We start from the raw sequence: 12726 nt of genomic DNA on the forward strand, positions 1-12726 counted from the left end.
CCAATCAAATTGTCTTACCTTTTGGGGTCTCTAGAATTACTAAGTCGACCAAAAATATAGATTAAACCCTTCCCGAGGTGAGAAACCTGTAGATTAGGTGCTAGGATTGAAGTCCCTTCTAATCCTAAAACCCCTAACTCCCAAAAGATCGATTAGGTCAAAGACCTCACTCAAAACCTCAACTCTCCCGAGTTTTATTGTATTAAGGTGTGAATTATTCTTATTTCCAGATTAATTATTTCATCTCCCGATTAATCTAATTAATCCTACACAATCAAGTGGTGATCAAGCAATTGAAATGAATAAACCCAAGAATAATCAAATAACTACAAGAGCAAGGTAAGAACAAAATTAATTGGATAAAAACTATGGAATCAATGCATCATCACCAAGAATTCTACAAGAAATGTTTAGCAATTCATGTTCTTCACAAAAACCATGTTTAAAACAAAGAATTCAATGAAAGACATAAGAGATGGATACTAAGAACTCTTGTGGAATGAATCTAAGAATGAAGTCTTCAATCTTCCGATCTAGAGTCTTCAATCTTCAATTCTCTCTCTCAAAGTGTTCTTGGGTGTGTGTGTGAGTGATGGAGGCGGTAGGTCTAGAATGAATCTAAGAATGAAGTCTTCAATCTTCCGATCTAGAGTCTTCAATCTTCAATTCTCTCTCTCAAAGTGTTCTTGGGTGTGTGTGTGAGTGATGGAGGCGGTAGGTCTAGAATGAATCTCGCCGAATGCAACCCTAACCTTTTTCTCCTGATTTTTCCGTCAAAAATCGCGTTTTCAGAAGTCAAACCCGTCAAACAGACATACCCGGCCGGGTAGGATTTTTGTGTTAGAAATTCTACCCGGCCGGGTGTCGTTTTTCGACCCTTTTCTGACCTTCATATGCTGATTCCATCCTACCCGGCCGAGTGGAATTTATCAGTGTGAACTTCACCCGGCCGTGTGAAGCCCTTGAAGGCTCTGCTGCCTCCTTGGCACAATCAGCCAGATTTTTGCCTCTTTTTCATCTATTTATCCTAGAACACTCAACAAACACATGAAACTCCAAAAGATAGGATAATTGGCTGGAAATAGACAATTCAAGCACCAAAACTCAACATTAAGCACCTCAATAGACCAATTAAGCCGACTAAAATATGAGTTTATAAAAAAGGTTGTTTACTATAAATCACACACCAAATAAGACTATTAAAAAGAAACAAAACTCATTTGGTAGCAAAAGGAAATCCTCAAACATATGAAGTCGATTACTCAAATACATTCTCACTAGAAAACGCAAATGAATATTGTTGTCTATTGCAATAAATAAAGAGTGACCCCTTCGTCGGTTTTATTAGACCATTGCATTTTGCATGGCGAATTGAATGAAGAAGTCTACATGGAAATTCATCCCGGTTTTGATGATTTTGAAGATGAAGAAGTTTATCTGCTAAAGAAAACCATTTACAGGCTGAAGCAATTTTTGAGAGCCTAGTTTGGTAGATTCGTCAATGCAATGAAAAAATATGGTTGTCAACAAAGTAATTTGATCACACACTTTTCTTGAAAGAGAAATTGGATAAGATTACTTGCTTGATAATCTATGTTGAGATGAAGGACTTGTGAGCTCTTAAGTATTTTCTTAGTGTTTGTAAGATCAAGAAGAGGATTGCATGAACCAAAAGAAATATACTTTTGATATTTTGGCATAAATCGAGATGATGGATTGCAAGCCTACATAAAGTTCGACTACCTAAGGATAGTAGATGGATCTCAATTAACGGTTTTGGAGAGATATCAACATTTGGTAGGGAAATTAATATATGTATCCCACACTACAACAAACATGGTGGCAATCGAGGTAGTAAATTAGTTTATGCACTTACCACAAGTTGATCATTTGAAGCAACTTTTAAATTTGTGAGATATTTGTAGAGAATCTTTAATCATGAGATATTGTTCAGGAAACATGACCATTTGAAAATTCATAGGTACATAAATGCAGATTGGGATGAAATCCTATAGACATAGAGGTTTACTTCAAGATATTGCACTTTGATGTGAGAAATTTAGTCACCTGGAAAATAAAAAGCTAATGTTAGTGACACTAACCTGCCACTCTTATGTGACGAAAAAGCTGCAATAAGTATATCTGAAAATATGGTTCAACATGAAAGAACCAAACATGTCAAAGTGGAAAGACATTTCATCAAAGATAAAATTGAAGCTGGAATCGTGGATTCTCTTTGTACGTTTTGAATATCAACTTGATGATATTTTAGCCAAACGTGTGGACTCAATAAATTTTACTGAAGTTCTTGATAAGTTAAGTATTTGATAATCATGTTATTTAACTTGAGAGATAGTGTTAGCAATATCAAGCGAATAAATCAAGAGAATTCAAAAGCAATACACAAGGCAACAATTAAAGATCTCTTTCCATGTTCGAGTCAATGTATTTCTATTCTTACCATTTGCATACATAAGTCATTCCATATGAATTGGAATGATTATCAATGTAATAACAAAAAATTGAAAAAAATGGAATGACTTCACTACTAGGGAACATACTAAAATGATAAAATGACTCTATTAATATGGAACGTATCTAAAATAATAAAATAACTCTACTACTATGAAATAATGGGAATACTATAGTGGAAAGAATAGAAAATAGAATAATTTTTATGATAGAAAATAAATTTAGCAGTAGTACTTGTAAATTTGGATTTGTTGTGCATCCGAAAATGTTTCCCGCCAAAGAGAAGCATCACCCGCCTTGTCTCTCAAATGAATCTTCATCTTCCCCCAAATTCACAAATACGATTCCTACGCTCTATACTCTCAGCTAAAAATGCCATGTCTTAGCAATCTCATCAATTCACCGCCTTCTGCTTTACCAGACCTCAAGCCCATTCTCTATGACTACCACACCAGCTTCCAAGACCCCCAATCCCACCAGTCCAACGATAAAGGAGAATTGAAACAAGGAGCTATTGCCAAGGGGCTCAATCCCGAATTCCACAATCCTGCTTCCTTTGATGAAGATGGAGGAGGGGACATCCACACCAAAATTCCCAACTTCCAGTGGCTCTTCCTCGTCGGTGCTCCCAAATTGGTAAATATCATTGCTATTGTTTCCTTGTTTATTCAGTCCTGATGGAATCGAATTCTGTGCTCTTTGCAATTCATTTCTTTATTTAAACATCCCGTGTTGTAGTAGTAACATTAGTTATTCAGTGGATTGTTGGTGTAGCATCATTAGTTCTTAGGGTTCTCTTGTTTGATGCTTTCTAAATTACTACTTATACTGCCTCAACTTCTTCCATCCAAGCTGTATTTTGTTAAGTTATATTTTCAAATTAATAGGACTAGTTCCAAGATCTTTTATTGTGTTATGATGGTTACAACAATTATAGTATTTTAATTTTAATTTTTGTTTTCAGCTGTGTTTCTTAATGACTTGTTTTGGTTCCATAGAGCTAATATTGTTAGAAATCTCGATAGCATTAATGATTAGTTCATTACAAGATAACCTTCCAGGTGACTCTTTTGTTATCATATGATAGATAATAAGAAATTCTTCGAATTTCGTAATAACGTACTGTACATCTCTAGTGTTTGTGTGTTCATATCACTGAAGCTGGAAATCCAGTACAACTTCACAATTCTGAATAGGCTAGTACTTAGAAATACTCTCACTAACATATCTAGAAAAAGAAGAAAAAGAAGAAAGCTCTCTGCAATGTAAAATGACTATCATGGTTTCAGATTCAGTGTGGTGTTTGCCGAAGTGGAGTCTACCCTGAGGAGAAGATATTGTGCTCTGTTCGTGGTTGCAAGGGTGTTTTTCACCTAATATGTGCTAAAGAGAGTCTAGGTTTCTCATCCTCAAAGGAAAATCAGTTTAAGTGCCCTCAACATGTAAGTTCTATTTCCATCACTACTTAGTCTTTGTGCTTTCAAAGATTGAAAATCTTCATAATATTTATGTTGGCAACGTTCTCATCATCATTTCACACCATGATTGCGGGTGTCCTAACATTTTAATCGCTTCAATGACATGAGAAAAGAAATTAACTGTAGGTGTAGAAAATTGATTTTTTGTATGGATTTATTTTGTGCTCATTTTTAGTAACTGGTAAATGGACCTATTGCATATATTCTCATTAAGACAAATTTCTAAATTCTACTAGTTGCTAATTCATTCTTTTGAGTAGTTGTTTGCTGTGCAGTCTGTTAATGAGGACTTACATTGCTTCCATCTCGTATATGATCAGGCTTGTTTTCTTTGTAAGCAAAAAAATCATTTGTTGCGATGCATAAGATGCCCGATAGCATGTCATGATAAATGTGCTGCGTTTCCCGAGCATGTGGTCCGCATTCCTAACCAGCCAGGTGAAGTTATATGTTGGAAGCATCCTACTGATTGGCATCTAGAGAAGGTCCATCTCTTCCTTTGCTCGCCAACGTTTTCCCTAATTTGTTGTTCTGCATAGGTATAGGATTTTCATTGGTTATACCAACATTTTGAGTAATTCCCATTATTCTCAATATCTAGTATGTACCTTTTTATGTCATACTCATACTTCAGTTGATTGACGTACATCTTTTTTTATATGCAGCACGAGATTCCTGCAAATATCACGAAGGTCAGATTTTTATTATTTATGTATTTTCCTAGTAGATCTACGTAAAAAAAAAGTCTTCGGAGTGACAAGTTTGAAGAAATCTATGTAATGAATCTACTCAGGATCACATAAGGATTTAGCTTGGAAAAATGAAATGACTTTTAGCCCTCCTTTTTTATACTAGTGCTTATAGTAAGTATTTCTTTTGTAACTTTTCAGGATATATTTTCTCTATTGCCTCTTCCATATACTGAGCAGGAGTTCAAAATTGACATAAATTGGAAAGATCAGGCTGAAACTAAGTTGGAGCCACGTTCATATGTTCATATCAAACGAAGTATCCTTTGCACATAGTGTCTTTTTAAGCATCAAGGGGAATACTTTCAACTTCATTTAATGTGTTGATTTTCGGAATCTTCTGTCTTCAATTATATATTACTACTCCATTTATAACTCTGGATGAAAACTGCCTACTAACAGTTTGGCTGATTTAGTATATAGAAACTTTTCAGTTATGTTTGCAGACAAATTACTTTTGGTGTCTTTAACTATATTTAGATATATACCTTGTAAAGAGAAAACGCAATGGTATTGATACTGATATTGGATGCACAAACTGCAAGCAATGCTCTGATGGTTGTGTATGCAGGTACTAGTTCTCCATTCGAAACAATTTTCCTTACTACACAGCTACTTGTGTTCTGCACTAAGACTATATTGTATTATTCAGCTAAGATTATTTTATAAAAATGGTGGAACAGGGTTCAGTGCATCAGCTGCTCAAAAGCTTGTCGTTGCTCTAGAAACTGTACAAACCGGCCCTTTCAGAAAGGAAAGAAAATCCAGATTGTGAAGGTAAATTTTGGATTTTATTTTAGACTTAGTACTTTATTTATCTCATGGATTATTTATGGTGCCTATCAGACGGAGCTCTGTGGTTGGGGTGTAGTGGCTGCTGAATCAATCAGTAAAGGAGATTTCATAGTAGAATATGTTGGAGAAGGTAAATTCATGGACAATCGAAATATTAACGCTCTAAATGCTCTTTTTCTTGTATAATCATTTTCCTTACATATTGATCTTCGTGCCTATTCCAGCCATCTGCATAAAAGGTTCATACATTTGTGTCAACTGGAGTTCTGCATTCTTGCCTAGTTGCATAAATCTTACTGTCAAAAAAAAAAAAATTCTAGACAGCAGCTGGTATATAGAAGCATTTTTCCTGGGAAAGGCAAAATATCTGCTAATAAATAAGTTATTCCTGAGCTTCAGCCTCATAATGCGGTATTACTTCAGTTTTGTTTTCCCTAGTAAATGGAGCAGTCCCATTATGGTAATTGGTGGAGTCTGTTTCATATATACCCTGTGCCCATTGTCATCCAACCTAAATAATAAGATATCCGACAGCTAATCTGCAGAGATGATCCCTATCAAACTCATTACTTTTATCTTCGATGTGTATAAAGGTTTTATTAGTTACTGATATGGGACTTTACTCATGTTATGTTTTCATTTGCAGTAATTAATGATGCCTCGTGTGAAAAAAGGCTGTGGGACATGAAAGACCAGGATGCTAAGAACTTCTATATGTGTGAAATCAATAAGGACTTTGTGATTGATGCGACATTCAAGGGAAATGAATCTCGGTTTCTAAATCACAGTTGTGCCCCTAACTGTAAACTGGAGAAATGGTGAGTATATTTTATGATTTCTCATCATAGTTATTCATGCTTTGTCAAATTGTTTTTAGGCAAAGCTAAACGGATTTTCCTAAACAAATAAATTCTGATAGTCTATAGAGATAACCTGAGCCCAATATAAGTCTTTTAGCAATTGGATAGTAGTACTACCTACTTGTAGCAGTCAGGCAGCAGCAATTTTCTTTTCATATATTACAAATTCTTACTCTGGTGACATATTCTGGATATCACATTTCACACTTAGCGAACTTACAGCGATGCTGGACAAGCTCATTTATTTTTTTCCCTAGTGACTGTTTTAGTAATAATGCTCTCTGATTAAATCATTTATAGACTGCTCTGTTTTACCTAATAAATAGGCAGGTTGAAGGGGAGACACGCGTTGGTATTTTTGCTTCCAGATTAATTGAAGTTGGAGAACCACTGACCTACGACTACCGGTATTCAGCATCACCCTTCCCTTTTATCTTCATAATTTAATACATAATGCCGAATTAATGGTGGAGTTTCAGTATTATTGTGAGAAGCTTTCAGAGAGTCATGACTTGTAACTATCTGGACTTCATGTCTCTATTTTCTTCATTTCAAACATAAACAGTAAGAAGCTTTACTTGATCACTCAGTAATGGCAAGGCTGGAGTTTGTCACTCCATGGTCACCACTGGTAACTGTGTAACGGCTACTTACATTAATGGCTATCACACTATCCTGTTTTGACTGCTATCGTCATGTAGTAATACCAAAGCCATCTACTACATGTGTTAGCAGTCAAAACAGGATAGTGTGATAGCCATTAATGTAAGCAGCCGTTACATGGTTAGCAGTGGTGGACATGGAGTGACAAACTCCAGCCTTGCCATTACTGAGCAGAAAGGACCCCAAATGAACTAATGAAGATAATAGGGATAAACATTCAATGTAACTAATTCAGTTTCATAGTCAAGTATTTAAGATTTTGTTAATAGAAGCAATTATATTGAAACACCCTGAAATGCTAGCCGCTTGGTTATAGTGCTTAAGCTGCTTTGTGTTGAGCCTCGTCTAGAAAAATGTGTGATTTTGGTTTATAGTGACTGCTATCAACGGCTCCACAAGTTCGTCGAGTCTTACAAAACTTTCTTGCCTTGATCAGTATGATTGTCAATTAGATATCACTTTTTCCCATGAACTCGATTTGATTTGGTGTCAACCTTTGCCATCTTTCTCATCTAACAAGTACTACTATTGCTTTCCAAAAAAGATTATGCATTGATAAACAATAGCTAAAGAGGCTAAGAACTATTTCTTCTTCTTGTGCAGATTTGTACAATTTGGGCCTGAGGTTGAGTGTCATTGCGGAGCTCCAAACTGCGGTGGCTACCTCGGAACCAAAAGGAAAATCGTGTTTTCCCAAGCTACAAAAACCAAGCTGGAATTGCATGTATCGTGGGGTCCTAAAAGACAAAGGTCATCTAAGAAGATAGTGGTAGTTACAAATTGAGTTCAAACCAATTTTTGGTGGAGCATGTATGCTATGGTGTGTGTATATTGCTTTGATCGAGCACATCATCTCCATTTTTACCACTAGTTAGATCTTGTCTCTGCAAATTGTTAAGGTATCCTCATTTTTCTCTAGCAACCAAAGAACTGCAAATTCTGTTGTGGTTGACGTTGACAGAATTGTGTTTCTAGATTCATGTGTACATTTTTACCGAACAAAACTAAGGAAATTTAAGATAGCTCAAGATATATAGTATGAAACGAACTGCGTTAGTAATAAATAGTTTAAAATTACAAAAAATTACTTGTCCTTGTCTAGCCAATTTCTCAGATTTATTACAATAGTATGTACAAAAAAATGATGATTCAAAGAATTATATATTAGCTTTGAGCATATCTATTAGAATCTGTCACTCTTGACTCTGAGAAACCTGAGACTATTTGAAATGAAATGAAATGAAAAGAATATGAATTTATAACACCAAATCTTCAGCATTAAGCACTGAATCAAACTGCACCATAGGCTGCATGAAGAGCTCCCCAAATATATCATCTCCTTGCCCGTTATAGTCGCTAAATTCGCTCGATTCAAAATACGTTTTTATGTCGTCAGGAATGGTGCATTGTGGTGGATCAGGATCACTGTGTGTAGGAGTGGAAGGGTACTCTGCAGCCAGTGTCATTTCCATCATCTCCTTGAATTTGGAAGATTGAAGCAGGAGACCGAGGGCTGAGGTGGCGGTGGTGGGAGGACGTGGCTGGGATGAGGTGGCGTCTGAGGCCGGTTGGAGGAGGTGAGGGGAGGTTGTAAGGGATCCTCCTGAGTACTCAAGGTTTAAGCTTTGGTCCGAGCTTGTGTCGTTGCTATTGTTGTTAGGTCTTAGCCATTTTATGTAACGGCTAAGATCAAAATTTGTGACAGCGTTGAGGCCGCGGTATTCGATGGCTGCCATGTCGTATGCGATGGCAGCCTCTTCTTGTGTAGCTGCATCATTTGATTTGATTTGATTTGATTTGGTTAGAATGATCAAAGATTGGAAAAAATGGGGTGATGCAATTTTTGGTGTGGGAAGGTTTAGGTTGGTGAGCTTCACCAACTAATTTGAGTGTAATGTCAAATAGTGTTTGGGGGGTGAGTTTACCAAATGAAGGTTGCGATGTACAATATTGAAATTGGTATATGTGACGTGCATTGTAAACTATATTGAAATTGTCTCACTTAAATTGAAATTATTAGGATTTGAATGTTTACCATATGTTCCAAGATAAAGGTATTTGTTCCCAAAAACCCTCCCAATTCGAGCTTCCCATCTTCCATTGTGATGATGTCTACAACAAATTTGAGATATATAGAATCAAAATCAAAATCCAAATATATATTATGCTTTCCAAGAGGTAAACATATGATAACTAGCTGAATTTGATAACTAATCAACTTGGTATACTAATCAAAGTATATCAACACAATTTCAATTGGCATTATAAATATATACTTATCAGATTCAAATTTATTTAAAAGTCAATACAAAAACGTATGCCAATCTTATTTGTGTTGACCTACTAATATTATTGTGTTGACATTTTTAATATACCGAGTTGAATAAGTTATCAAAATTATTAATTATATTAGTTTGCATATCAAAACATATCACTTCTCTTTTAACAACAATTTTATTGTATATTTACACTAACAAAAACCTATAGTTTACAATACAAATTCTAAAAATTTGCATCTCAAAACATGTCAGTTCTCTTTAATATTAATATGAGTTTATATATTTCAAATTATATTTTTGTCACAACTGATATCCATAAATCAACGAACTAATATTGAAGTGAGAACATCCATTTAATGATCTAATGAACCAGAATGGTTATTAATTCTCATATAGATGGTGGTTTAAAAGGATTAGGAACCCTATATATGTATATCATCTATCTAACCTTGCCACGCCTCTATATTTGGATACTCCCCTCGAAAATCCACTGCTTTTTCTGCAACCGCCAATAAGAATAGTAGTTTTAAGCATTGAAGAAAACACAGCAATTACTCTAAAACATCACTTAAATTAAAGTTAAACCCCAATTTACTTACCTTCTCAATGATCCAATATATTCTTCTCTAGACTGCCCATCCATGCCCAAAATCTCTTTCTGATAAGTAGACAACTATATATATGTATAGTGAAAGAAAAATCAGCATCTCATTTTTGCAAACCATCCATAAAACTACTTCGTTTTACTTACCGGAAAATTGAGGATAGTGTCTTGACCCCAATACTTGAGAGCAGCCAAGTCATAGGCATGTGCAGCTGCTTCTTCATCATCATAAGCACCTAAACATCACAAAATCTTGATCATGGATTATAAATTCCTAAATAATTTTTTTATTAAAAGAAATATTAGTACGATTATTTACTTACCAAGATACACTGCATTTCCCATCAAGAATCCATCATCCCACCAAGAAAAGTAGAAAATAATTAAAATGACAAGTAAAATAGCAAAAAAAAATATATTGATGGATAAAATGGTAGCACTAGCTGGCTAACCTTGTCTGCCTTTCTTGTTCTGTGCCTCATTCCAGCAGTTCTTGTCCCACAAATGTGCTTCGAATCGACCAGTCCATCGGTGCCTAAACCAATCACATAGTAATATACTTGGCCGTTTAGTAGGGAAGACAGATAAGACAAAACATGATTTATAACAACACGCAATTTAGAATATGAACAAACCTTGTAACGCCACGATAAACCGAGCTGCGCTTGGGTGGGGAGTCTCGAGGGATGGTTTTCCTAGTGCGTTTTACCTTAGTCCCGGGATTGTTCACGGGAATTGAGGCGTTACCCGGTTTCTGCTGACCCAACTTCACCATGATATGATATGTACTAGTATTAACCAAGAAATGGCACTACCAAATCTTGGATTTAGACTAATATTGATCTAAGTTTTTTGAGAATAATTAAACATGACTAAGTCTACAAGCAAAGGTGTTTATAAAGGAAATGGTGGGAGGGTTGGCAAATGGCAGCCGGCTGATTGATTTTGGCCGAATTAACCGGCTTTCCACAGTCTCTCTCTTGTCTCATCTTGGTTTTGTGTTATTCATTAACACTTTGTAGGTGAAAAATATTGACATTTTATTATTTTCTTGATTGATTAGTTTATCAACAACCAACCATATCTGCCCCAACTTCCTCAACTAACTTTTGAAATTTATTTCTTTTAATTATAAAACAGTGCAATTCTTTTTTTTACTACATTAACGGTGGCATAGATAATATTTCAATGAATTTGGTAATGAGATATTGCAGATAGTTTTTAATTCTTTACGTCATGAACTAGAAGACAAATTACCTGGGGTGATCTAATGTATCCAAATGGTGTTGGGACGATCGACAAAGTTCCTACCACTATTAGAAAAAGCCTAAATATTTGTAAATTGAAAATTAGACCAATACAAAATACTACTCCTTCAGTCCCAAAGAATACACACTCTTTCCTTTTTATATAAAAATACGCACTTTCTAATTTTGGTAACTCTTTTCTTACTAATGAGGTGAAACTCATTCTCCACTAACAATACTTTAATTACTATTTCTCTATACCTTTTTTCTTACTTTACAAATTTTACATTAAAACTCGTGCCGAACCCAAAGTGCATATTTTTTGAGAACAGAGGAAGTACTATATATTGCATACGTCTCATTTTATCATTTTGGTCTATCGACCAAAATTAGTCCATATCTAAGTTTGGATTTTTTTTTTCACACGTTACCATACTAATTATGTGAGTCCACAATCAATTAATACTATCTTCAACTAATTTGACATTAAAACTCATGTATATTTCCAAAATATCTTAGGATACCGGTATCTTTTTAAAATAAATTAAATTGATATCGATATAGTTGATGAAAACAGTTTAAAGTTGAGTGTCGTTGATTAGCCTGCAGAAAATAGAGAATATTTTAACATTGGTTTTATTAGCTGCATTTTCATTTATATCTTAATTATTTAGAAAATAATTTGAGACATGATATAGTTCATGGAGGCTTCGTACATGATACTATCATTAATCAGGATTACTTATACTATCTATCGCATTGTTTAGCTTTCTAGAAAAATAAAAATAAAACTATGCATAATCATCAAAATCATGCAGTGATTCTTCTACGTTTCCCAGTTTCAAACCATACAATACTTAAAACATTAGTTAATGCTGAAATTTTCTAACTTATGTTCTGCACAGCTCCAGAGACAGAGGAGAGACATCATGATTTAAGATTAGAAAGTGTGTTTCACATCTTAGATGAAAGCAGAAAATTATAAAATACTACTACCAAAGATGAAATAAAGAAACATATTCTGAAATCCACAGAGAGCTGTGATATACACACAGACACAATGGAGATTATTGAAGCATGTAAAGAAATGGTGAGCATCACAGCATTCATATATATGCTGCACTCCCAAAATTTTAGCCTCAAACCGGTAGGTGGATCTGATAATTGATGCAATAAAGCGACGAATATGTAATATTCCGGGCAGTTGGAAAGAGGCAAAGTATTTTTAGATGGTGTAGGTTTGATGATACAAGAAGATAAGAAGGAATCATCAATGTCATGTGAACAAAGACACAGAATAGAACAAACCTATAAATTTACTGTTTGGTAAAGGTAAAATAAGCCAGCAAATCCTATAGGAAATGAAGATAGACACAGATAATAATGAGTTAATAATAATATGTTGTATAGAAACATATGACAAAGCTGGAATTGAAGCTCAACATCAGTGCACAGATGCCAACTAATACTAAGAAACAATGTTGCAACCAATAAGAAAAGACAAACATGAGGTGTCTGTACACTGCCAATTCATAACACAGCCAACACACTCTCCTCACTATAATCACGGCCAACAAAC

At 34.9% G+C, this 12726-nt stretch overlaps 2 protein-coding genes across 2 annotated transcripts; one reads left to right on the forward strand and one right to left on the reverse strand.

Annotated features, from left to right (window-relative positions):
• The first annotated feature begins 2744 nt into the window (after window positions 1–2744).
• SDG4 (SET domain group 4) lies at window positions 2745–8061 on the forward strand. The gene is made up of 11 exons (XM_048089099.2): window positions 2745–3108; window positions 3762–3914; window positions 4271–4435; window positions 4616–4642; window positions 4841–4958; window positions 5180–5270; window positions 5383–5476; window positions 5546–5624; window positions 6141–6312; window positions 6681–6761; window positions 7621–8061. Exons 1-11 carry the CDS (start codon window positions 2845–2847, stop codon window positions 7799–7801), a joined length of 1425 nt encoding a protein of 474 aa, XP_047945056.2. The 5' UTR covers window positions 2745–2844; the 3' UTR covers window positions 7802–8061.
• A 9-nt stretch (window positions 8062–8070) lies between these two features.
• LOC125191694 (AP2-like ethylene-responsive transcription factor At1g16060) lies at window positions 8071–10960 on the reverse strand. Its single transcript, XM_048089101.2, has 8 exons — window positions 10536–10960; window positions 10353–10435; window positions 10224–10232; window positions 10048–10136; window positions 9896–9969; window positions 9745–9795; window positions 9053–9129; window positions 8071–8785 (listed from the first exon to the last, which is right to left on the reverse strand). Exons 1-8 carry the CDS (start codon window positions 10673–10675, stop codon window positions 8274–8276), a joined length of 1035 nt encoding a protein of 344 aa, XP_047945058.1. The 5' UTR covers window positions 10676–10960; the 3' UTR covers window positions 8071–8273.
• Window positions 10961–12726: the final 1766 nt, after the last annotated feature.

The sequence above is a fragment of the Salvia hispanica genome, chromosome 4 (genome assembly GCF_029641045.1).
Source record: "Salvia hispanica isolate PSC_SH4W2 chromosome 4, Shi_PSC_v1, whole genome shotgun sequence".
NCBI lineage: Eukaryota > Viridiplantae > Streptophyta > Magnoliopsida > Lamiales > Lamiaceae > Salvia > Salvia hispanica.

Coding starts and splice junctions, on each gene's coding strand:
- SDG4 (XM_048089099.2), top strand. CDS start 2,845: ATGCCATGTCTTAGCAATCTCATCAATTCACCGCCTTCTGCTTTACCA. Junction 4,643..4,840: donor TTCCTGCAAATATCACGAAG/GTCAGATTTTTA, acceptor GTAACTTTTCAG/GATATATTTTCTCTATTGCC. Junction 5,477..5,545: donor AGAAAATCCAGATTGTGAAG/GTAAATTTTGGA, acceptor GGTGCCTATCAG/ACGGAGCTCTGTGGTTGGGG.
- LOC125191694 (XM_048089101.2), bottom strand. CDS start 10,675: ATGGTGAAGTTGGGTCAGCAGAAACCGGGTAACGCCTCAATTCCCGTG. Junction 10,436..10,535: donor GTTTATCGTGGCGTTACAAG/GTTTGTTCATAT, acceptor TGATTGGTTTAG/GCACCGATGGACTGGTCGAT. Junction 8,786..9,052: donor CCTTTATCTTGGAACATATG/GTAAACATTCAA, acceptor CAAATGATGCAG/CTACACAAGAAGAGGCTGCC.